Source organism: Schistosoma haematobium, chromosome 5 (genome assembly GCF_000699445.3).
Source record: "Schistosoma haematobium chromosome 5, whole genome shotgun sequence".
Classification (NCBI taxonomy): domain Eukaryota; kingdom Metazoa; phylum Platyhelminthes; class Trematoda; order Strigeidida; family Schistosomatidae; genus Schistosoma; species Schistosoma haematobium.
In genome coordinates, this window is record NC_067200.1 from 11,000,944 (window position 1) to 11,028,517 (window position 27,574).

The 27,574-nt window shown below is 34.3% G+C and overlaps 1 protein-coding gene across 1 annotated transcript; it reads left to right on the plus strand.

The window, feature by feature from the left end:
• The first annotated feature begins 1,146 nt into the window (after window positions 1-1,146).
• Window positions 1,147-27,574, plus strand: MS3_00009132 (uncharacterized protein). Its single transcript, XM_051217465.1, has 7 exons — window positions 1,147-4,368; window positions 7,584-7,866; window positions 9,991-10,317; window positions 11,507-11,666; window positions 15,775-21,497; window positions 22,329-25,891; window positions 26,826-27,574. Exons 1-5 carry the CDS (start codon window positions 4,137-4,139, stop codon window positions 16,096-16,098), a joined length of 1,326 nt encoding a protein of 441 aa, XP_051064876.1. The 5' UTR covers window positions 1,147-4,136; the 3' UTR covers window positions 16,099-21,497; window positions 22,329-25,891; window positions 26,826-27,574.

The window sequence follows — 27,574 nt, forward strand, 5'->3', positions numbered from 1 at the left end:
CTTTTCAGTCATAATCATTGATAAAGACCTCCCACAACACTATAACGCACTGTTCAACTAAGGCAAGTGAAGATAAGAAGAGGGAAACGTTAAATTATCTGTTCGATACACAATAAGTATCCCGAATTGCACAATACATGACTGGAATTACTATGTGTAACCAGCAGTGTGGCACACCACATTACGTCTGCATGACCACCTGTATTCTCCAAAAGTCCCATCTAGATGTTGAGTACGTAAGTCTTGCCAAAAGTTGGTTCCATCACATGATAGATTCAAGAATTGTCCATGCACCGTAAAGCCCATGGACATCTCTGCATATGGTCCCTAAAAAGAACAGTAGTTAATGGCGCCGTAGTGGTGAATATCTTCAACCTTTTAGTGGAATTGGTTTCTAAACACACGTAACACTAAGAACAGATCCACGATGGTGGCACGTGTTTCTTGGTAGCGGTGTTCATAGTCAACCGCGACTCGACACCACGCTACAATTGCTTACATTTTCAATTCTTTTTATGTTGAAGGTAATAAAAAGCCAAAGCTTCTAAAATACCTGACAAACATTTTGCTATGCTTATGCATGTGAACATACTTATAATAAACCCTGCGAAAACCTCTCTGTATGTAATTTTTCGGCTGTTACAAAATGCGCACTGCTGAGGAGTCCCACAATAGGACGAAACGGCCGTCCAGTGCTTCCAGGTTTTCAATTGTGATGGTCTAACATCAATTGGTTCAAGATCTCAATCAAAAACTTAATAATCTCCACAACCCCTATACTGTTACAAAATAAACATATAAATATATACCGGTCTTCTTCCTTGACAAACTTTACTTGCTTACCTTAGCACGAGCATATTTCGACACGCATGGACTTTTCTACTATTTTCTATTGTATCAGAACAACAGTTTGTGATCAGTAACGAAGTCAGTTCGTCAAAAAGCGAATTAAACGTATGAAGTATCGAATTGTATTATGTAATCGTGACAGATTAGAAGGAAAAATGAACAACAGTGGAAACGATTATTCACATAAATGATCCATTTAACAACGATATGAGTGCGTGAATGCACAAGATTCAAAGGATCCGGTAAACACTCAACTATTCGCAAAAATGTTCAATCAAAGTGGCTCAATTTTTAACTGACGATTATACGTTAACTTTTTAAACTGTTTGCTTACAGTGTCGATTCCCAGTCTGGTTTGATCCAAGTTTTGTGTTTTTGTTAACTATCGCATATCACTTTCAATATTTTATGTAAGTGCGTTGTGTGCACTTGGTAGGCCGTTGGTTTTCCCTTCATCATTTTCCATCCTTCTTTAATCACGTCACTTCATGCTCCCATTAGTACACAAAACTTTTTGGCTAGACGTGAACTGCTACAACAGCCCAATACAAAATGGGATACAGGTGCACTCTAATCATTTCGTTTTCAAGCTAATGGAGTAATATATATGATATCGATATCTGAACTACGATGGTAGTTCATATAAATGTGAAAATCCGACCTACCTGAATTATGACTATATATTCTTGCGAACAATTTGGAAATACTAATGCTCAATAACTAATGGTACCATCACCTATTAACCTTAATGGTTCACTGACGTTCTGGAACTTGGATAAATCTCAAGGTACGTTCGCAAGTTTTGTAGTCGTAATCCAGATAGATCGTTTGTCTACATTCACTTTTTCAGCTACCTGATATTTTATAGTATCAGCTATCCTTTCAAACAAGTGGATTACTAGGACACCAAAAGAGTACTATGTGAATAGCTACCAGACATACAAGCTCGAATGTGAGCGTTTTTAATTCTCCAACTGTCATAAAACCAGCAGTCGGTCTCACAGAATACATATAGTGACTGTAATTCATAGTCCATTAGATACTGGACAAGGTATAAGGGTAAGCCGAGAGTCATTTCAATACTGTGTACCTTCTGACCAGTCAATGGATCCCCAACTTTCGTTGATAAATGAAGGCTCTTGATCTGTTCTGGGAGATACAACTGTGTTCAACTTGATTCTTCGTGCACCAGGCACTACTGTTCTTACGTAAGTAAGGCGAATGATGCGTTGAGGTTTTTTCACTTGGGATCACTTCTGTTAAGATTACATGTAATTTTCTATAAAACTTGAAAATACAGTAATATCAGTCTCCATTGCGTCACATGTAGATGTCTTGTAGACTACATTTGTACTTCTTGACCATAAGCAATGTTCCATTTTGTTTTCCGTCTCTGTTGCATACTTATTCAACGGAATCAACCTCAGCATAGATTAAGGACATTAAGCATGTGAGGCCGCAAAAATGTTCTCGAAAACCCTGCAATTTCATTTGATAAGACTGGGCTTAGATGTGTAACAGTGACAAGGCTAGAACTTCATATTCAGATAAGTGGCAATTACATAAGCTTTTGATCATCATTCTGGTCGTAATTAATTGACAAGTATTCTAGAGATTCAACCGCTTTGTATATGCTTCATTTGAACTTGTTCAGTATTCTCTGTTTGACAACATAGAGTCAAATCTGGTCTATTGTTGTGTTGGCAGTCTACGTGAGACTGTTATATACTAGAATTGTTTCTATTACATGTGAATCAAGTTCACGTTGTTTAAATATCAGTGGGTATCTTTGATATAAACGTCAAATGAGTATACAAGAATCGTCCTAAACTTTTATATATCGTTTTTGTTGGAAGTAACAACTTGTAGCTGACTGACTGACTGATATTGTTTTTGTTAGATCGGTTATTTGGATGTTTGAACATGTCCAGTAATACCAACTTATCACTATATGGCTATTTACTATACCTTCACTATTCCAGCGATATATATATATATATATATATATATATATAATGGTTTTCCCTTCTAGATAATCCGCTTGAATGACTACTCAATGACATCATTTGCCGTCACTTGGTTTATAACTACATGCATATCTTCAAAAAGAAGGGATCATAGACTCTAGAACGAGTCGACCGACAGCGTCATAGCGACATAGCGTCAATTCAAACCGTTATTTAATTATCTTAAAAACATCCTTTTCATTCCGTAAATTTATGTTCTTTTCTCAAATTACATATTTACTTAATCCTTTGTATTGCCACTAATGCTTTTACTACACACGCAATTAATGAACTGAAATTGTGTGGCGCATATATATTTGGCGCACTCCTGTACCAATATATATGTGTTCAAATAAAAAATAAAATGAACATACCACTCTAGCATCTTACTGTCCTAATAGAGCGTGGCAGCTTTAACCCACATAAGTTCCAAATTCTATACTATATAACTGACTAGGATTTGAACCTATTCTAAACAGAACAGGTCAATTAAGTCTTCATGTTCGTAATAGAAATAAATATACTATCTCTGCTTAGAAGTCTTTAAACTAAATGCGAAAATCCCACTCGATGTTTCTACTAAACAAAAGCTATGGTTGAAAGGCTTCTATGTTCAAATACCTACTTCGCACGTATCTTTCCCTCGCTAAAACCCGTCTAACATCCGTCAATTAGTACAGTGGATTCACTGTCACCAAGCATCTTATTAGTGACAAGTTTGCGAGTGCAAAACGAGCTCTATCTGTTTTAAGATTTCTGCATCATAAAGCTAGGTTTAGTTTGAGATAACTTCCGACTCAACTTTTCGGGGTTTGAATAAGTGTCTAACCATTTACTATACATTAACGAGCTTTTGATACTTGAAGCATGTTTGGCGTTCAGATTTTAACTCATCACCTGTCTGGAACCGTGTTATACAGTTCATAAAAAATTTCTATCAACTGGTTTATTTCATAAGGTTTATTATCATCATGATTATTTATTATTCCTTCAATTCCGTATTTGCACCCCGAAAATTCTTCTAAGTTTTATAGGGCAGGGTCATGTTTTTTTTAATGAATTTGTCTATCAACTCATAAAACTTATTTTCCCTCCTAGATTTTTTATCTGAGGAAAAATTCGTACAAATTTGTGGGTGATATTAGATGTATCATTAACTAAAGTTGACTTTTCAATTTGTTCCAATGCCTACCTTATCTCAATAGTTAACTTACATTGTTATCTGTTGTAATTATAACATAATACAATAAAGTGAATAGTGACAGTGCTACCTTGTCGATAATGGATACATTATTCATTAGTTCAACATTTGATTCATTTGATGTTCTGTATACGTTACTATTTGGACTTCTTGTATTTTGCATTATGGCACCGACTACAGAGTTTATTTCTGCTGGTGTAACATTAGAGAATTTGTTTAATCGATTTCTTGGTAATGAAAGTTTATACTTTGTACAGTATCATTTAAAAAGAACTGTAATGATACGATTATTTTCATCGTCTTTGGTCTTTCGTAAGTTTAATTATCTTCGTTTTTACTTACATTAATGTAGTAGGTATTTGGTTTTATATGGTAACTTTTAAGATGTATTTTATTTGGTGAAAAGGATGTTAGATGGTAATTTAGCTTCGTGGACTAAAATACTTTTGAATTTAATTCACTACATTTATTTTCAAGGATGGCTTCTCAACTAAGATAGAATGAGCAGTCTGGATGTACGACTAACTCTCATGCATTAATTTTTAGGTTGGTATGCAATAAGCTTAAACATCTAAGTCGAGTTATCAATTATCTCTGTCAAGGTTATTGTGTTGTTTCCCTCTGTATAATAGTCAGCACAAACTAGAGATACTCACCGGACGTCATTTACTCAATGGAAACTTGTTTATGCATTAGTTACTCACTATTTCCATATGGAACAAGTCTGTATGTTATTTTTCAGTTGTTTTGAGTTCTATACGTTCTTCAACTATAGGAATACTGCCGTTGCTTTCCCAATCCTTGCCTTTGCGTCTGCATTGGGTCCTCTTTGTTCATCGATGGTGCTGCCCAGGTACGTGAAAGTTTCCACATCTTCCAGAGTTTCTCCATCAAGTGTGACTAGGTTGGTGTCCTTCATATTGTATTTGAGGATCTTGCTTTTTCCGTTGTGCATATTGAGGCCTACTGATGTAGAGGTTTCTGCTACACACGTCTTCATCTGTATCTGTTTGTGTTTATGGGATGGAAGAGCTAGGTTATCTGAGAAGCTCGAATCGTCTGTTGCATCCAAGATGTTCATTGTATTCCATGTTTCTCTGATGTGGAGGTTTTCATAATCCAGTCAGCCAACAGAAGAAAAAGAAGGGACGTGAGTAAACAGCCTTCTCTGACAGCGGTCTTCGCTTGGAATGCGTCTGTCAACAGTCCTTCATGGACGACTTTGCACTGTTGTCCGTATACGAATTCCGCATGATGTTGACGATTTTCTCAGGTACACCATAGTCTCGAAGATGGTTCCATAAGGTTCTCGTATCTACACCGTCAAATGCTTTCTCTTAATCAAGGAAGCTGATGTATAGTGACGAGTTCCATTCAATTGATTGTTGAACAATGATCCGTAGTGTCTCTAATCGGTCTGTGTACGGCCGATCCTTATGGAATCCAGCTTGTTGATCTCGAAGGTGGGTGTCTACTGAGTTTTTCATCTGGTTCAACAACACTCAGTTGAAAACTCTTACTGGTACTAACTGTAGTGTGATGCCTCTGTAGTTCTCTCACTTACTCAGATCTCCTTTCTTTGGTATCTTGATAAGGTATCCTTCTTTCCATTCTGTTGGCACCTGTTCCTCCTCCCAAATCTTCCTGAATTAAACATAGAATATCTTTGCAGTTACTTCTACATCTGACTTTAGTGCTTCGGCTGGTATATTTTCAGGCCCTGCTTCTTTGCCAAACTTGGTTTGTCTGATGCACTCCCTGATTACTTCATGTTGGTAGAGTGACATCTGTAAGTGGTGCTTCGATGTGCGGTGGGTTCAATGGAGCTGATATATTCCAGAGTTCTTCAATGTATTCTACACATCTGTTCCTCTGTTCTTAAGTCTCAGTGATTGGCTTGCCTCCTTTGTCCTTGACTGGTTTACAATTTTTACCTACTAGTTCCTTCGTTGTTTCGTATAGTAATCTTATATTTCCTTTTCTTGTAGCTTTTCCACTGTCATTGCTAGTTCTTCCACGTACTTCTGCTTGTCAGTTCTAATGCTCTTCTTCACTTGCTTGTTTACTTCTGTGTATTCAGCTTGTGCCTTAACTCTCTCTGTTCTTGTTCGGCTGTTGTTAATTGCTGTCTCCTTGTTCTTCCGTTCTTGAATCATGTCTAGGGTTCCGATGGAGATTCTTTCCTTATGATGATGCTTCTCGCGACTCAGAACCTCCTGGCACGTTAAAGTTAATGCTTCTTTGATCCCTTTCCAATTGTCCTCCATAGTAGTTTCTTTCAATAGATTCTTCAAAAACATGACATGTGAAAAAAATGTGACTAGATATCTGTAAAATTTTTACCTATGGTCATTAGAAAACCCATGTCTACTTATACTTAAATCCCAAAAAGTCATAAATATATTACTCGGTACACTAATGGTTAATACATATGGCTTCAAGCAGAGAAATGGGTCGCAACTCGTCGTCAGCTTATTCTGTTTAAATGGCTGGGCACCCTTACTGGCTTTTACGTAATTCAAGCACAATTTGGAGCCGAGTGCACAGATATGTATTTGACAAATAATTTACTTCGTATATTACATTTAATTACATGACGGTCAAAATAAAACATTTTTATTGTTATTTATTTTTGGGGCCTGTGCGATCAAACCGTAAAATAAGAGCAGTCGTATTGATCTATTCTGATATTTCGATTATTTTGCCAAAACTGTCCATCTAGTACTAATAAAAATGATAGTGAAATAACAACTGCGAATAACACAATGACTATCGGTTCAGAACTTAGTTTTTCATACTCGATCGCTCAATATCCAGGATAGAACAGGACTTCAGGCAAATAACTTCTAATTATACAATTCAAATTTATAAGGTACTCATACATTGATATAGAGTCAAATCCCGATCACACCATTAGTCTATATAGGACTGATTAATGTGTCTATAGTAAAGTACTAATAACTTAATAAAGATACAATACATAATAACAGTTTACGCATCACGAAAAAGTTTACAAGTAGGAGAATATAAAATTCCATAGTTTAAATATGTAATAGTCATACAACAAAGGTACAAACATTAACTTTATATAGGGCATTCTAAAAGCTTAACTACGCATAGTATTTATCCCATCATAGCATTTATTTAGCTTTAATAATCTATGTTAATACTTAATATTTCTAAGATTTTTGTGCAGGACTATAATTTATGGACGAACCAATCGGGTATAAGATAACAGATCTTGGATTTTGGCGCGAAATTCATTCATCCGTTTGGCTAACTAGCGTTTTGGCATTATAGTTGATGTCAGTTCGTGATAAAAACCCTAAATCTAGTTCTTAATCCTAACCATCAACTGTAAATCATAATTCTAATTCTTCACACTGGTTTATAACCCTCATTTAGTCCTGTTTAGTAGGTGAACATTCTCAAGGTCACTTTAGCATTGCTCAAACGTTCTTCATTAATTATGGTTTCATCAATTTTTATTACGCTTGTTTATATTTATTATTTTTTCTAAATTGTAGTGTATTTTGTGTTCATGCAGTGTTTGTCCAAAAATGTAACGATTTCTGCTCCAAATATTTCATTTCCATTTACAATTTGGGATGTAATTTTATGGATTGGCATAGGCAGTCTATCTGTCATTGGGTCACATACTTATCTAGTTTGGTATGGATCTGGTACATGGTATGGCCACCCAACAATTTTATCATTGAAACGGATTATTATGGAATCACTACCTGATTCACAATTGTCATCTTCAGCCACAGCATCATCATCCTTGTCAAATGGCGCATTTAGCGTCGCGTAAGTATATTTTACAACAGATATTTTTCTGTATACCTAGTGAATTAAGGATAATTGTTATGCTATTCAAAACCTTATGTACTGTCCATATTTTGGCCTTTAAAATAGTGATTCAGTTGTGCAGAATGGTACAATGCGGCGAACTTATAGTGGTTTTTTCATAAAACAGCGTCTACTGACTTGAAAGCCCCTGATTAGATTGTGTAGTTTTGTGACGTACAGTGTCTTCAAGCAAAAGTTATCGCTAAAAGATACCCAAGTAAATTAAGATTTGTAATCAAATTACCTTAGCATGATGAATCAAGATTTTCACTGAGTTCTTTGTGTATTGACGCAGTACAGAGCTGTAGAAATGAGTGTATTGTCCATTTGACTATTCTTTTATATACCATCTAACTTTATTATTAATCCGACTTCTAAAAACAAACCACTATTGTCTTGTTCTTTATTCTAAAAGGAATGTAAAATATAGGTAAATGTTCGTAAATATATCTCATAATATCAATATTTTCCAATCTAAAAGTACTGGAAAATCGTATTATTATGAAATCAGAGATACGTCAAGCTTTTTTTATCTATTAAATACTTAAAACAATGTGTTTAATCATTCACATTAATAAGTCTATTCTTATTTGTGACAGTCACTCCTTAACTTGTTCTGAATCACACTATTCTCACTAGTTTATTATTTTGTCTTATACTTACTTATACTTAAGTTTTCTTCGGTATATGAGCCCAGTTTAACTCTAAAATTTAATGACTGTAGAGACCACTGACCTTTATTTCATCAGATAACTTTGAATAAAGGGACAAATGATCAAAAATAGTATGAAATAGAGTTAGATTATGCTTTATACTGGGCACCCACAAATAAATTTTCAAAGAAAGCAATCTCATTCAGAGAAATAATTATGTCTCGTACCTAACACTAACTCAGAACTATTTTACTAATCAAATACTTTAAAAATCAAAACTATCACCTCCTCTTTTCGTTGTATGAACGTTATTCGGCATTGTTGTTTAGCATATTGTGTAGAAAATTCTAAGAAATTCATCAATAAACAATAAAACAAATCTTAGGGGTAAAACTGATCATCATTAACCTGATATGCAGCTGATATACTGTGATCTAATTTTCAAATGATTGTTGTCTTATGACTTAACACTTATGATTGTGCTAAACAAATAATATCACATTTATTAACTACAAAAAAGCTTTCTTTCTATATTCCCGTCAAAATATCACTTACCATACGAATGAAGCTGGTTCAGTCTGATTGAAATACAAAAAAATCCTTACTATTGTTACTGGTATTTTCCAAACTGTTGAATTTTTTAACTCGAATTAGACCAATAATCAGTGACTCCATGTGTTGATATAATTTTCCTAACTGACTACTCATTAATTTTTTGTCAACAAAGTAACAAATCAAAGTGGATGATAAAATTTAAAGTTTGCCTAGCTGACTTGAGAACCTTGTTCCAATGTTATAAATGATCACCCATATATATATATATATATATATATATATATATATATATATATATATCGGTCCAGTTGAAGTCCAGTATAAATCCAGTCTTTTAGGTTAAAATAGATTGTAAATAGTGATTAATCTGTAATGTTTATCGCACTTGGGTGCGAAGTCTTAATTTCCTAAGTTAGCTTATTATTCCTATGTTGATGATAGCATTTTTCACTTTGGAAATAGATTGTTTTATTTCGTGACCTCAATGAAATTCTCCATTCCGATGATCCGCCATAAGTTGTATTTAAAAGTTAACGTAACACAAACCTGCCTATCTAGTGAGATCCGTATTGTATTCGTGGACAGTTAGAGCTGTGGCTTAGTGGTTATGATGCTCAATTTTCAGCTGACAAGTCCTAGCCTCGAGTCTCGTTCCACCTACTTCGGTTCGGATAACCTAGTAGTATCATTAGCCTACCCACTTGAAGTGTGTTTCATCCCCTAAAGTACATGGAGAATAAGTTAAATTATTTAGATAGCAGATAAATTCTTGACTCACTCAGTTTTTCGAGTTTTTACATCACTTATAAAATGATGATCAATTTTTGAAGTGCTTTATAGAATATTTCATATTTTAACCTCAATTTTGTTTTAGTATAAAAGCTTTGATATCTTCAATAAATTCTGAATATCAACGTTCTGATAAATTCGTAGCAGGTCAAGGAAGTTTATCAACTAATTGGTCAGGTCGACGATTTGTTATCACAGATTCATGGATTTTAACTTCACGTTTTACTGAATTCAAAATACTTAAACAATCCTCGGAAAATATGTTAGCTGTTGTTGTTTCAGCATTTTCAGTGCTGGACCCAAGCTCTCTAACTCAAGGTGGTCAACCTGACGGAGAAAGTCTCGGTGTGCAAACAATTGTTACAGTGAGATTTATACGTACAGATACAGGAGTGTGTTTGCTTAGTTTTGGGTAAGTAGTAATAAGTGTACATTGTAAGTAAGCTGTCACTGCATTTATTTTGATTGGTAATTTTCTAGTCACAAGGTTAATGGATTGATTGAATCTAGTATCAGCATTGATTCAATCAACCTGAAGTGATTCATCTTGATACTTTCAATGTTATCCTCAGAAAGTTGTTAACCCAGGGGTTTTAATTTATTCCAGTCTCTCATTGGTGAATAAAAGCCAAAGTCACTTCCTTTCAGATGTATAGTGTTGAATTATTTCCAGACCATAGCTGCTTCCTTGATGTGGTTGTCTGACTTGTTCATCGTAATGACCCAGTTGAGGTAATTGGCTAAAACAAAATCATTTACATCTTGTATTTACCAGACCAGTTGGAAGAAGTTAGTAAGAGTAAAAGCACCAAACTGAACTTTCTAGGGCAGAGCTATACTGGTAACTGCACAGAGGTGGAATGGCAGTAAGAAGTTTCCTTTTGACAACCGTCATCTCCAACGATGGTGTTTTCTGACAGCAGATAGAGTGAGTTTACGTAAATAAATCATTCACCGGGCACTTTTAGATATGAGCCACACTTAGTCTAAAGGCTAATGATACTACCAGGTTGCTCGAAACGAATTAGGTAAGTCGGGGTTCGAATTTGGGACTTCGCGGCTGAAAGTTAAACACCGTAACCCCACTAAGCCAATATTATGCTGGAGTATTTTTATATCATGTGAGCAACCGATCAATAATAACCACTCTGATACTTTTTACAGTACTCAAGATCACTTTGTTCATAATCGAATTTCTTCTTCAATTCTTTATATTCCTCGATTCTTACTCTCAATTTAATCAATATAATGTTTTCTCCTGAGTGGCATTCAAATTCACGCTGTTTTGAATATTTCACTCGAAACAGAATCAAACCATAATTTGTATATCTTTTCTTTAATTAATTTGGCTCAATATGTTCATTTCTGATCATTTCCACCGTTACCCATCATTGAGTTTCGTGTGATTTATAACGTTTGAACACTTGATTTCTGTGTTTGGTAACTGATTAGTGTTTTAATAATCCTAAGCGTCATAAATTTCGTGAGCTAAAAACTTTTAACACCAACAATAAAAATGTCGCTTTGTATTTTCAGTAGACTTTATATTGATGATATCAATCGTAATTCTTCTAATATTATTTCCAATTTATTATTTCAAGATTGCCAGCATCAAATTTAGATGAGTTACGCAGTAAACTACGTTTCCCTTTAATACAAGCACAAGGTGTACAATTAGAGCCAACAATTATTCAAAGATTTATTGATGCATTTACACAAGTAGTTGATGAAAATCAACCGGTAAACCTACCAGCTGGCTATGTGAGTTGTTTGTATTTCATGTTTATTATTTTAACACATAGATATTATTACAAGGAGGCATCAAATACATATGCGCCACGCAAATCTCATTCGATATGTGTGAGGGCTGTGATACTGCTCGGGTGCCCAAACCGAAGCAGGTGGTTTTCCTAGGGTCACTGCCCGAGCCTTCGACCTGAAGGTCTGATCCACAAGGCAGTGGAGCATCGTAAGAAGATGCAGTCCCATGGAAGCCGGTGACCAACGATTGGTTCATACGCCATTTGTTCCCGCAGGATACTGGAGAACATGTGCACCATTGATTTGGAATCCGGTTAAAGCGCCGGACATTCGCTTTTCATCCTCTCATTTTCGTAAACAACAACTATGAACAAAATACTTCTTAATTATTAACGCTCAATCAAATTTAAACATTAATTTTATGCTGAATCTTGTCATACCTCTATTCCCCCCCCCAATATCCAGTCAATTGTATTAATTCTGCTAACATCTTACCTGCCTTAGCAAAAGAAGTTTATATATTGATTTACTCTTTACACAATCAAAAGACTATTTTAGCTTCTCAGTGTACTTACTTAGATATTTGTACAATTCTTCATTCATTAAGGATCAACAGTATTTGTAGTTCAGGCTAAGCATTTTGGAGGCACTGTGTTTTCTGAGCTAAATAGTTCCATTGTGAAGTTTTCATTGTCTTTCCAGACAACATCATGATTTACTTTTTGAAGGCTTCACAATTAAACGACCTAGCTCAGAAAACAGGACATCTAGAAAAGAATAGCTTAGGTTTTAATCTTCATTTTTAGTTGATAAAATCAGCAACAGTAAGTCGATATCTGACATGAATAACGCAAAGAAAATGACCAGTTCAGTATGATCGAAGATTAACAAATAAAAACTGTTCTAGTTTTTAACTAACCAGTAAAATGCGGACAACACAATTGTGAAATAAAATAAGTTACTTATAAGTAATGTAACTAGATTATGCAATATAAATGCGACACAATAGTTCAGCAGTTGGATATCAAATTACTTGATTGTTGAATTTTCTTTTTGTATCAATTGATTCAGTTAAAGGTATGCTCAGAAAGAAATCAATTGTACGTAACTAATGTATGTATTGCATAATCCTATGTCTTGAATAAAACATATATTGATATTAGATTATTAGAGACTGTCGACAAGAAATCTTAGACCTAAGTCACGTGCTGGTTGACACTCATCAGCAGGACATATCTACATCATTTGGATAATTGGTATTCCCTAGTGGATTTGAATATGAATCACCTAGTTTCACCATTCTGAGACGTTACCACTGTGTTCTATCCAGATAGTGATGAACATTGTGTCAGACTGAGATATTTACAATTGACCAATCATTAAGCAGTGATCAATGTCATATTTGTTTAGCCCTACTTCAATGTTAATTTTACTGAAATAAAAAATGTCAGTGAAGTAGAAGGAATTTTAACTTGGTGTTATGATGTAATATGGTGAATAAAATGTTAACATTCTTGGTTTTTTTGTTACTTTCATTTTGACCGTTGGTCAAACATTTTCATTGTATAAAATCATACTAACCTAATTGAATACTTTGTTCATAATTGATAGTTTCAATTTCCTAATAATGCCGTTCAGTCATCTAGCTAGTAGCTCTCTCTCCTATACAATGGGGTCAATCAGAAATCGTACGAATAATGTGTGCACGATTGGTCAAGCAATGCCTTACATTGCCTAGGAATGAGACATACACCATTGATGGCTTAATTTTGTAGGGGATATATATATACGAGTATGGGAACAAAAGTTTCTTTCTGCATCGAGTACGGGGAACTTGAGTACCAGTACGAATTCTCGTACACTAAATATCACAACAGTGTCTTATGCGGATGAGGTTTAAAGCTCAGTTGCACGAGTAAAATACACTTGCGGTCACTCACTCACCACAGTAGTTCCGTCAGCCAAGTATTCTCTCAAAGCACTTTTGACAGTCGGTTATGTTACTTGACTGTTAATAAGTAAGTAATGAATTTAAATCATGTCCTACGTTTGCCGAAGTTTCTGAAGCCTAATGATGGGAATAACCTTCACACAATAGTGCTAGTTTATTGTTTGGCTCAGAAACTTGTATGTCATTCCTTATGTACACTATTTTACGGTATGACCTAAATGTAATATGTATATTTCGATTGATAAGATGCTGTGTGCAGATTTCTCTATTTGAAGTTACTTTTCGTTGCAAAGTGACTGAAATCAGGGACTACTGAATAGCTGCCAGGTTTCAACTTAAAACTTTTCAAGAGTCCCCACCTCATCCACTATTCCAAAGGTATCCTCATCGTCGCAAGACCTCAAGTTCGTAGAGCCAGTCATAAGTACGGTTGCGAGCGCACACGACTAAGGAGTCTAATAATTTAACAAAACTGCTGTTTATCACTTCGTATTCATCGGTAACTCTTCAGCTGATGTAAGTCTCTTATAGAATGACTAAATTCATGTCTGTAAACAATTTTCATTCCGAAAGTTGTATCAGTATTTAATAGATTGAATATATCAAGCAGAATTCATATGCTATCTTTGGTTGTGTTTTGATATCAAGTCTTCTTTTCTTTACAAAATTTCTGCTGTTTTAATCTAGAAAACGTTTGAATGAACATATTTCAACAGCAAAACGTAAACTGTCAGAATTACCGGTGTTTTGAAAATAGCTTCGTTCTTAATTTTTTTGGCATTTTCTAATCCTTAAACATTTTATTCCCAAAAATATCGTATGCCCTGTCATTCTTCATCTTGTCTGATTATTTTTATAAACTCACTTTAACAGAAATATTCAATATTTTCGAGAGTATATATATATCTTCATAATATTTTCCTGTCATATGTGGTTCGAATTTCAACTCGTCCAAATCAAAACATAATATCAGTTTGTGAGACCATTGGCTATTGAACTAAGCCGTATTAGTCAGTGCATACTACTACCACTCGATTAAGGTAACTGTTATGACCTTGGATGTCTGACTTTTCGATCACACGACTTATCTACCAATCCGAATACGAATTATACGGATCTTTACACTAGGCCAACCAATGACGTTCAACCGGTGTGGGCAGTTTAGTGTCCTTATTGGTCCTATGTCCTACGAGCCCTTCCACTTGAGTCCAGAACAAGATACCAGCTTCCGAATCAGAGCAGATCAGACCAGAATCAGAGCAGATCGTTTATTTCAGGCATACTTGGTTTATATATCAATCACACAGACCGCAACGTACCATAAAATAGGAAATAATATTTGTACACAAATAAGCCCAAAAAGTGGCTGTGAGTGTGGGAGGCAGTAGTTAATAAACTGAACATAACTTAAGAACCGTAAATCGTACAATAATAAGTTATAGGTCAAAATAAAGCTTATAATAAGAGGAATATAAATATATGTAATGTAATTGTTGACTAATTATACAATAAGAATATTTATAGAATATTAGTCCATTAATAGTCCTCGGGAGTTACCTGTAATTTAATCTCCACTCGGACATAACAGTAACTAATACTCGGAGATATCGAATGACATGGCTTACAATCGGTTGAAATGGCACAGATCAACTTACTGTTTTTCTCCCTTTAGATCTTGAATTTTAACATAACCTCATACTGTTTATCAAGCAAATTCATCCTTTCTTCTCGAAACAGATTTTCTTTTCCTAATGTTTCCCACTACCACTGATATTTTCACTATTTTAACTGGCTGTAAAGGTTACTGTTACAATTCATCTCTCCATTCTGATCATGATGTGGCAACTTGAACGGATACACATATGGGCAAAGTTCTCCGTTGCATAATATTGACTGAGTAACTGATTCAAGTATCAACTAACCAGATATTAGATTTCAACCATACTGCATGTATTCTGATTCGAAAAGTCAAATCCTATCTATCTTTACATAATAAGTATAGTACAAAGTCTAGTACATAGACAATTTATATCTGCTTACTAGGTTATTAATTTGTCGCTTCATGTTTTTGATAGTGTTTCACTCATTTTTATTCTTTCGGTTTTTATTAATTATCTTATTGCACACTTTATTGTTATATTTTTTATACCTTTAAAGGAGTTGGAACAGTGCATTGGATGTATGGTACAACAAGTTAATGTCACTTTAAATCGTCAATGCGAAAGTTCACTCACCCCTTCTTCATCATCAGCAGCAATTAATAGTAATCAACCATTAGATAGTAATCAATGCGGTATATGTTATTGTAGACCATTATGGTGTTTAGAATGTTTAGCACGTTGGTTTGCTTCAAGACAAACAAATATGCGGTGTCCACCAACTCAATGGCTTTCTGGACGTGTACCTTGTCCAACATGTCGTACAAATTTTTGTGCTCGTGATGTATCACGACTTATTATTTCTCATCGACAATTGGACTGAGATCTGTTGTATTTAACACGTAACATCAGAAAATGTGATTCATTTGTGATACCAATCGGTTTTCCCCTTTTCCTACACTTGAACAATTCAAACATATATATATATATATATATATATATATATATATATATATATATATATATATATATATATATATATGCTCTGTCCTACTGTCTTTCTACCTGTCCTTCAAATGACTTGCTCTTGATTATTTTGTTACCTCAGTAACTATTGAGTAAAAACTGGTTTCTTTATCGTCTCCCATCCTATTATTAGGGTGTTCTTTCCTTCATTCTCGTTTTTGGTCTATTATTTTGTTCCTAATTTTTATAATTCCTAACATGTTTGTAGTGTATAGTACGTTAAACAAGTTGTGTATAATAAATTGATTACAAAAGCACTTCAAGTTTTTTCCGTCAAGTAAAATGAGCAATTTTTGTTTGTCTGTATTGATTAGTTATTTTTTATCATTGGAGGGATTTTGTGGGGGTTGATTTAATTTTTAGGTTGTATTTGTTATAGATTGATCTGAGTTGATGTATTATTGGAACCATGGAGCACTGGGTAACTGTTTTCTCCTAGCATGGGATTCATTAGCAGTATGCACCTATGACCTCATTAGGAGTCGAATCCAACGGTTTAGATCCCATAATAAGCCAAAATAGCCGCCTATAGCTTCCTGGCTTTCGGTGGTATTCCGATTGAGATTAGTGTGCAATATAAATGGCCTATAAATTATTATTTCTTCAAAGTAAAATGCTTGTGAATACTGTTTTTATTGGAGTCAGTTCCCATTACAAACAAGGATTCCAGGATTTCAAGTGAGAAAGTGAAATTAAATGGAATATAACAGTAAGCCAAATATCACCTATGTTATTTGGATAACGACGGATCTGTATTACAAGTCAACGGGATTTAGAAATATTTACCATTTCGGATTGTGAACTTAGTGGTTTTAATGCATTGTGCTCTCCAAGATGTCGGAAAGTTTTATATTCGACGATGTTTAAGGTCTTGAAAGTGCTCTACTGAAGAGTTTCAAAATTAGGACAACACAACATTCAAACTATTCTGTTCTCGGTTGATAAATAATATTCGTTATCTGTCAGTTCAAAGTAATCAATTGGAGTTATAATGAATGATGAAATGATTCTCGTAATAAATGGATATCAATATATTAAACATTAGGAACCATTGAATATATACTTACTTACTTACTTACGCCTGTTACTCCTCATGGAGGAGCATAGGCCGCTCACCAACATTCTCCATCCAACCCTCCTGGGCGATCCTTTCCAGCTCATTGAATATATACGTTTCCCTATTGTGCGAAAAATCTGTCTTACATTTCTATAACTTCCCTTGGCTTGAAATCTTCAAACTTCCAATTTTATGCAGTATATACATTGATCTTTAAATTGTTCACTAAATGGAATTTCCACCGTTTAATTTTCTTATAGCATGACTTAAATTCCAGTGTTATATGTGTGTTACAAGGCATCTTATTAACTATAAGTAGTTGAGATGCTTAATTAAGATTTCAGAAGTCTTCTTTCAGTTGATTGTTACACAATGAGTTTACATTTGTGAAGTACGATCGAAGAAACAGTGTTTTATATAAGAATAATTATCAAAATTATGATAAATTAATTAATATTCATTAACTATATCAAATTCAGCAATCACAGTAAATATATCGAAATGAGAGAACTGTGCATACATTAACACCGTTGGATGCCGGCTCACTGGTCTAGTGGTAAAGTGCTCGCGTGCGAAACCTGTAGGTCCTGGGTTCGAATCCCGCGGGGCGCGGGATCGTGGATGCGCACTGCTGAGGAGTCCCATACTAGGATGAAACGGCCGTTCAGTGCTTCAAGGTTTTCCATGGTGGTCTAGCTTCAATTGACTCATGATTTTAACCTGTGAAATAACTAAATGTTTACTGTACACGCAAAAAATGAAGATAAACTGTCAATAACATTAAGAGAATATAATTATGATAATAAGTGAATTGAATGTTATGAATTCTTGTATTTGCTTAGAATTATCATATATAACGATGAAGAAACATGATAAGCTATATATTTCACATAAACATTTGTCAAAATTTAAGTAAATAGCTTAATAGAAATTAGATCGAAAGTAAAATTATATTTGAAATGATCTTATCGAATAAAATTTAAATGATTTCAACGTTTTACTTGGCAAACTGGTTTTAATGGTTAAATTTATGAGTCAATTAAAGCTAGACCACCATGGGAAACCTAGAAGCACTGAACTCCTCAGCAGTGCGCATCCACTGTCCCGCTCCCGGGATTCAAAACAAAGACCTATCGGTCTCGTACACGTACGCTTAATCTCTAGACTACTGAGCCGACAGGCATCCAACGGTGTTAATGTCTAACTTCAAACAATCTAGGAAGTTGCGCCACCGTCCACCATTGTCTTCAATGAGTTACTATTTCACAGCAGACCTGACTGAACTCCACTGGTCATGGCTTCTCACGAAAACTCCAGGACATGCCTCTTGGAGATAGTTACTAGTGCTGAGGAGTCCCATATTAGGACGAAACGGCCGTCCAGTGCTTCTAGGTTTTCCATGGTGGTCTAGCTTCAATTGACTCATGAACTCAACCGTTAAATTACTATAATATCCACAAAACCCCATCTCTGATTTTAAACTGGTTTTAGTTTCCTTTAGGGAATTAACCAAAATCAACGTTGAAATTCTGTCATTGAAGTTCTTTAAAATAAATGTTTTTGGATACTAATAAGCTATATATGTTCAAAATGATTGATTTTCACCAAACGGTTCTTTTAAAATAATATTGGTGAGCTTTTTTGAACCATTATTCATTTTTTAAATCTTATACTATTGTTATATTACTAACGTCCTCTAGTAGGAATTGTATTTTGGATCCGTAAAGGAATCAGCTTTATTGTCTGGTCGCCTCTATTTGCATTTACCAGTCCACTTACTCTTGTGGAGCAAGGTTCATAGGCCATAGCAAACGCTTGCTTTCAACTTGGATATGAGGAAATATCCCAGTATGGTTCTACAACGGTGAGATAAAAGCAGTTAAGAGTTCTATTCTTGAAAATTTAATAGACTCTAATCACTCCACTGATCCACAGGTTGATTGCAAGATTGTTTACACAATCCGTGCAAAATTACCTAGATTTCTTCGTACCCAACTCCTTAAAACAAAAGAAACTATTGCTATCCATGAGTTGAAGCTAAAACTGTGTGTACCAAAGAAGTACGTCATATCCTTATCATTACCTTGGCCTTAAACTATTACTATTATTATTATTATTATTATTGTTATATTTCGTATTTGAAAATATATTCCTCTCTTTTTAATTCTGTCTCATATCTTTATGATTTTATTCATAAATGTTTCTGATATTATTTCATTTTATTATGCACTTTTATCATCTTTAATTATTGTAACAAAAACATTGTAATTTCAACAGTTGAGATCGTGAGTCAATTGAAGCTAGACCACCATGGAAAACCCGGAAGCACTGAACGGCCGTTTCGTCTTATTGTGGGACTCCTCAGCAGTGCGCATCCAATGACCAGTGGAGTTCAACCGGGTCAGTTGTGATTTAGTAACTCACTGATGACAATGGTGGATGTGTCGCTCAAATTCGTGGATTAGTTAAATTTAGACATTAACATCGTTGGGCGCCGGCTCAGTGGTCTAGTTGGTCAAGCGCCTGGCGCGGGACTGATAGGTCCTGTGTTCGAATCCCTCGGGGCGTTGTCGTGGATGCGCACTGCTGAGAAGTTCCACGCTAGGACGAAACGGCCATCCAGTGCTTCCAGGTTTTCCATAGTGGTCTAGCTTCAATCGAATCATGATCTCAACTGTTGAAATTACTACAATCTCCACAAAACTTCTTCTGGTACCAAAAAACATTTTAATCATCTTACTTTATTCACATAATAATTCGTTGCTAACTTATTAATTTTACATGGCTTTTTATTAGCAGACACATAATATTTTATTGTTGTTATTCATATTACGTAATCTAGGATTATAATCTTTCTATTACGTCATCATGTTTATTTTTTGTTCATATGTCGTCACGGTGCTTCTATGTATATACGATTGTACAGCTTCGTAATAAATTCGTTGAAAGAAAAGATCCCTTCGCTAAATTTCGTTTTTTTAATATTTAAACAAGAATTCTGCATCAAAGTACATTTCGTCATTTTGTTTCGTATAAAAAATGTAGTAATTTTCTATTTATTGACAGATTCACTGAATGTTGTGATGTTATACCTTATTTATAAGGTTAAATGAATCATAAATAGCAATCAAAAGAGATTTTTAGCCACTACCGTTGTTGTGTACTACCGGTTCTTTTTGTAAGATTGAACAAGAATTTCTATATATATATTGATACATATGGAGGGCGTTAAAAGTAGTCACGAAAATGAGGAATCTGTTGTTTGCATAATGGACAACATACACTTGAAACGTTGCTGTCTTAAATTGGTTTGCGTTAAAGTTATTCAAAGAATCAAATTTTTCTTCCTCAGAATTTTCTCATATTGACTTACTTGAAACTTATCAACTGCAATTAATATATTCAGTCTAGAAAATAGCGATATGCTAAAATCATTCATATGGATGATTTAAAAAATATAATTATCCAGTCTTTCAGTTGAACACAATAATAATGTTATAATGTAAGGATGTTTGATTTCCTCAAACAATCGATATGCTTTTGATCCAGTCCTCAAGAACCTTAAGTTGTTTCAATGGCATGTGGTTAGTAAACTAAAATTTAATCTTGTTAATAAATGACAATCTATTTTGTTTACCATTTATCAATCAGTTTATTAGACCTATTCCCCATTAGAGTTGGGAAAGTTCATTCACTAAATTTTATTCTTTTAATTCTACCGTTATACGAGTGTACTCAAAAATATAAACCAACCTGTTTGGATCACTAAAGAACATTGAAGTTGAGCACTTTTAAAACGTCCGAGTGTAGGTTATTTTTAACTGATTCTTTTTTTACTTTCATGTCGAATATCTTTGTGAAATGTATTTCTCAGGAACTTTGGACTAAAAAATGGTTCTGATAACTCTATAGATCATAGTGGCGTTTAATTTCCCTCTGATGTAAAAGTGTGGTTATCATTTTCTTCCTACCTTGACTATTTGTCCTAATTTCTCTCTCTATCCCTCCTAGGCTATCACAGACTGTAAATGTATGGTAAACACTATAATCTATTATCTCTATTCATTTTGTAGACTCTAAAACTATTTTCGTCCTAATGCCGAACTGAATGGGTGCAGAACAAAGTGTTAGTCAGCAGAAGTTGCATAATTTCACAAGAGATTCTCAGCTAAATTCTTTTCAGTCAGCAAAAAGATCTGGTAAGTATGATTGCTCTAAATAAGCTGTAACTTATTAGAATCCTTCTAACTCGATCTGTTATCCTGGTTTTTCCTTTTATAACGTAATATAATACATATATTTCGAATGACCATTTTTCAAGTGGATATACGTATATATATATGTTACTCTAGGACAACTCTGTGGGGCTAGCTCCAGTCATAATACTCCTTCATTATGAAATAAACATGAATTTACTGACCAGTAATGATTTAAAGTCTTCCAAAAGTGTGAATTCAAAGATAACCGTCTCTTTCTGTTCGATGTCAATGGTTTTCTATTTAATTCAAACTAACTAAAAAACCTAGATGAAATTACGAATTCAAATATGTTTATATGAAAAAAACGAATTAATTGGTTAGACGATCTGAAATTTATCATCTACGAACATAAATAGCCAATTTAAATTGTGTATTCACTACAGATGCTTCAATATATATCAGGTCTATAGCCATATTCAACTATCTTGTGAATAACATCGTGACATTTGAATACAGAGAAAGAATAATAGATTGGTTGTAGCCGTAGCTTCTACCTTAACGTGATTATCGGACTTGCATGTCGAAATGACCCAATCGAGCTAAGCGCTTATTCCTTTATGTTTCTTTCTATTGACATTTTGTTGTTTTGACTCGTTCACTTACCTCTCATCCTGTTAAATTCCGTCCTTGCTATGTTGTATTGAAATAAAGCAGTTTGGACTGATACACATCTATCTCAATTTATATGTTGTTTATTATAGCTAACTAACTAGATCTTATTTCACTTTGAATGTAATTCCTTTTATGGATGTACTGATCTGTTGTCCTTAGGTCATTCTTCATCTCTACCTTCTTCGCCTCGATATGATTTGCGTCGTTCATCATTATCGGGACTTGCTAGTACATCGTATTTGAACAACACTAACAATAGTTGCAATTATGGTAGCTTTCAAAGTCCTTCTAATCAAAAACACCAACAACGAACTTCTGTATCTAGTCTACCAAAAGATACTTTTGCTTCATCAACTGAGCTGGGTTTAGATATATGTCAAAGATCTTCTTCGACTAAATCGTTAAATTACTCCTCATTCGACAAGTTATCCTCAACGACTAATCGTAAACAAGCTGATGCCGGTGTACTAATTGTCAATCGTGGTCGTCATACTTCAAGTCATTATGATTTAAGTGGCAGTAGAGATGGTTACAACAATCATACAGAATTAGGTCGAGTTATATTAAAAAAACTTCAATGGATTTCTAGATTTGAACCAATTTCGTCTACTATGAAAGTACAATATCATTCATCAATGGCAGCAACAATGGAGAATCAACCATATGCATCAACCTCTCAATCGATTCCATCATTATCGTCCTCAACGTCAACAGCATTTAAAAAGAGACAATTTATTCCACATGTTCCAGAGTTCGATTATGAAGCGGTAATCTGTCAATTATCGATTATAGAGAAATATTTATGAATTTATTGAAAATAATTGTTATAAATGTGCAAACATAATTTAATATTAATCTATGAATGAATTTCATCTTCACTTAGGTATGGTTGATGATGGCTCTACGACTTGCTAAGTAGAAAGATTGTTTTAGACTTACTGGGTTTGATTGAAATAAAATACAATCGTCTTAGTTATATGTAACATTTCTATTTGAATATTTATGAACAATGGAGAAGATTTGTAGCTGAAGTGGATGATTTACGTAGAGTTTTTTTTCTGGGCTGGATGGTTTGGTCGTGGAGCTTTCATTGTTCTTCTGAACAATATCATCAGCACAAACTTCAAGTAGAAGTGAAGTGTTCGAATTTCTCTATATATGACTCACAGCTTGTCCTGTAGACCTTGATTTTGATTAATTATCACTGACCCTTAAACTGCCATTGTCTTCCACTTTATTTTGATTGCATCTCCTATCTACAAAATAAATAGAGACAACTGCGAAAAACACTACAGACAAAGTGGATACCATCTTCATCTTCCCCTGCACGAATATTAGCTGTCAAACTCCATGACATATCTTCACTTATATTAATCCATGTGGACACATTCGACTGGCAAATGTTGAGATCTTGGATAGAAGCTTGGCACTCAGGTCAATCAGCAATCAACAAACGCATTGATATCAATCCACTCTGTCAACCAATCAGAAAAAACATGGACAAATATGAGATGAAGAATCAAATCAATGGGAGATACAATCAAAATAAAGTGGAAGACAATGGCAGGTTAAGGGTCAACAATAACCAATCAAAATCAAGGTCTACAGGACAAGCTGTGAGTCATATGCAGAGAAATCCGAACACTTCATTTCTACAATGAAAGCTCCACGACCGAACCATCCAGCCCAGAGAACAAAACTCCACTTAAATATAATGGTTAATGGTTTAATAATGAATAATAATTAGCTTAGATTAAAAGACTTCCGTTTAAGGCAATAATACCCTGCAGTAACGGTCAGCTCTCAGTGCAAACAAACACAAGGATATGTGGCTAGGCAGATAAAAAATATCACGTCAATATACTTGAGTTTATTGGTCGTATTCTATACTTTGATTTGCTAGAATCTTGTCGGAAGTACGAACTGGACGAAATAAATTATGAAACTCGTTGAATACAGTCAGTTGCAAATGGAAAAATGATTTCAGTAATCGCTGATACACATATAATCAAATGTTTTGTAAAGACTAACAAAGTATTGAGTCTAGTTTGTATCTACGCCTAAACTAATGATAGGAAGTGAAGTGGTCTAGCACATCGACCATTTCAATTATCTTAGGAGTCTCATCAGTCTTAGTGGGTTTAATGCCTGATGAAATCTCCCCCAGGATTCAGAAAGTTCTATGGGCTTTTGCCAACCAGCTTCACTTATGGGGCTAGTGAAATGCTTATCTGTCAACCAAGGGAAGAGTATACTACACAATAGTTAATTGTGCTGTACAGTATACCTGTAAGTTACTATTATTTGTTCGCGGATGCTCTTGAACAGTTACGCACATATTGAAACCATCGAGTTAGCAATATTGAGGTTGGGTATAGGGTACATGGTGAAAATGAAAAATTAGTTAGTGTGGTTCTGAACCGTCATTGATTGATGTGGTTGGAATGTGTATTATGTATGGCTAACTACCGTCTACCTTAATGGGTGATGCATAGTGTAGGAGTAAGCTAACAGAAAGCTGGAGGCGGTGAAATTAAAACATGAGGTCAGTCCACCAAGTGGTTGTTGAACTGAGGCATCCTCGTAGCTGCGGACTACCTGATTGGGATCCACATACTTGTCGTAGTCAGTGTTTGGGGATGTTAGGTGAAATGACTGGGAACCGATCAAAATTCGACAGTTGCGTTCATTCTCGGTCTCCTTTTAGATCTGAAGTTTCAAAATGATCTTATATTTTTTATTTCACAAATTCATTCTTCTTGAATTTTATTGTCTGTGCTTAGTTCTTCTTACTATCACTATTAATCTAACATCTCGTTATGCTGATGAGATGTGGGGCAACCTGAGGTGATGCATAAATGTACCACGCTGTACGTTACGTATGACTAACTGACAAATTGATCAATTCAAACTGTTGCCTATGCACCAATTAAAAGATGAAAATAATCCTATAGTTTGGAATATATTTCCGATCTTGATGAATTTTAAACACACCAATAATTTTGAAATTGCTGCTTTTTCACTAACTAATACAGTCGGGAACTTATGGATTGACTACTAAATATCTCTATGGTGTTGTCTCATTTTTATTTGAGAATTCTCAACAGAACACACTCACACTGTTACATACAACCAGTCGTAAGACCTTTGCAGAATAGATGTAACATACTTAGCAGTGAAATCCAGGACAGACATTTCGTTTTATTCAGAACTCATCACCCGGATGTACCTGCATTCCACATTTGTTGTTCACTCTGGAATCCGGATACAGTACCTTTAATTTTAAACGCTGGACGTATCCGCTTGACTACTGATTTCAGAAAGTCACTCACGTATGCAACAACTACAAATTTTAATTCAGTTCACAGTCGATAACAAAGCAATCCAAATGATTGCAAATTGAATTAAGTAAAACCTTTATATTTTGCGATGTACAACTGGTAAACAATTATCCTCGCTACTCATTTTTAATTCTTCTCACTGTCTACCTTTTTGTAACTTGTCTACACAAGACGATATCCCTTAACGTTTTAAGTTGATTGTAGTCAACATACTTTTCCTTGTTTTCTCGCTTTTTTATTCTTTACTCTTTTAGTCTTCTCTCTTTTGTTTTTCTTACGAAACAGTTGGTGAAAATGTCATCAGTCTATGAGCAATATTTGCATAAATATACTACTGAGTTGTCACAAAAACAATCTGATCTGATCATTATAGAAAATAAAGTGAGTATACATACTTTTTTCTATTATTTTCGACTACATTAGTTTTTTTATTGTTTTTCACATTGTTAATATGTTTACGATTGACGTTTTTGATACTGCATTAGCTCTATGTTTTACTGTCGTCCGGTTCAGACACATATGCATGCACTTTCTGTATGCTTACTTCAATTCGATATCCAAACGAAAAGGCAGAGAAATAATCAACAGGCTTCTTTTGGCTACCTGAATAAGATATACACAAACCATGGGTTTACATATATCTCTCTTTCTTGCCTAGTCAACAACATACAAACCAAGACCTTGAATAGGTTCATAATCAGTATCCTTTAGTTGTGTACCGTGTGCATAATCATTCACCTATCATTTCACCTTAAAATTCGTAATATATCTAAACTCAATTTATCAACTAGTAAATCATGTTGGATAATTTATTCAAATAAAGATTTCAAAATTTACTACTGTTGATTATTAATTGATCACTGGTAATAATAAGTTTATAATCTGAGGTTATCTTTTTCGTATACATTGATGAAATCCCATTCATAACTCTTCAAGATTATCGACTGTCAGAAAATTGATCTGAAATATAATAAGTAGTTATGGATACCTCTTTAATAGAGGGAAACGATCATCTCATACTGTGAATAACAATTGTTTCACTGTGGATATTTCTGGATGATTGTTGCTCCGCAAAACTAAATTGATTTGAGCTGTAAAGATAGGGTAATCTAATGATTAAATGACCTGCTGAATAGGACCCCTAAAAATATAGCTGTCCAGTGTTCCCTGTTTCATAATGTTCTTCCAGTTGAGGATAATCTGTAATGGATACAATCAAATTAATTTATTATTAACCCTTTGTAGTTATTTAACGAAAAAATTAATTTGTAATATGAATTTTGTTTTTCTTACTTTACTTTTTTTTCTCTAACAGATTGATCGAGATATTTCACAACTTGTTGAAACATTTCAAGCACGTGAGAAAGGCATCAACAATAATCAACATTCCATTAATTCAATATTTCAAAGTCCTTTCAATAGTCCAAAGAAAGTTAATACAATTACAAATTCAATAAATGACTCAACAAAATTATCCGGATCTCAACAAATTGAGAATATTGTTTTATTAACTAGTCAAATTTCATGTTTATTAACACAATGTGATGAATTAAGTAAACAATTAATGAATTCAATAAATAATTTAAATGAATTATTACCTGAATAAAATGTAATTAAGGTCTAATGAAGAACATTATTTAAGTATACAAATTTGTAAATAACTTACTTATCTTATATGATTAATTCGTTTAATAAGTATGATTCTTTTCAATTGAATTAAAGTGTTATAATCGATGTTATTTTAAAATTTGTGTCAAGCAGTTAGAAATGATTTAAAACTAGATGAATGGTCTTGTCTGTGCTCGAGACCGAATATCTTGGTTTTGTTTCATGGTTGAGGTATCGTGGATGCTCTCTCTGTAATGAGGAGTTTCGTTCTAAGGCGAATCATACATTCAGTGCTTCTAGATTTCCAGTGGTTGTCTAACTAAAATCATTCTGTGGTTTAAGCCGTGAAAATAAGAAAACAGTCAATTCAGTCAATAAAATACAAGAAAAGAAATAAATCCGAATTACTTATAAGTAGTATCGTTATACCAAAAGGATGGAGAGGCTCTGAAAGAG

What these genes read in the sequence shown, in the direction of transcription:
- MS3_00009132 (XM_051217465.1), top strand. Translation starts at nt 4,137, where the DNA reads ATGGATACATTATTCATTAGTTCAACATTTGATTCATTTGATGTTCTG. An exon ending in AATGGCGCATTTAGCGTCGC is followed by an intron (nt 7,867 to 9,990) that starts GTAAGTATATTT and finishes ATTTTGTTTTAG; the next exon opens with TATAAAAGCTTTGATATCTT. An exon ending in TAAACCTACCAGCTGGCTAT is followed by an intron (nt 11,667 to 15,774) that starts GTGAGTTGTTTG and finishes ATACCTTTAAAG; the next exon opens with GAGTTGGAACAGTGCATTGG.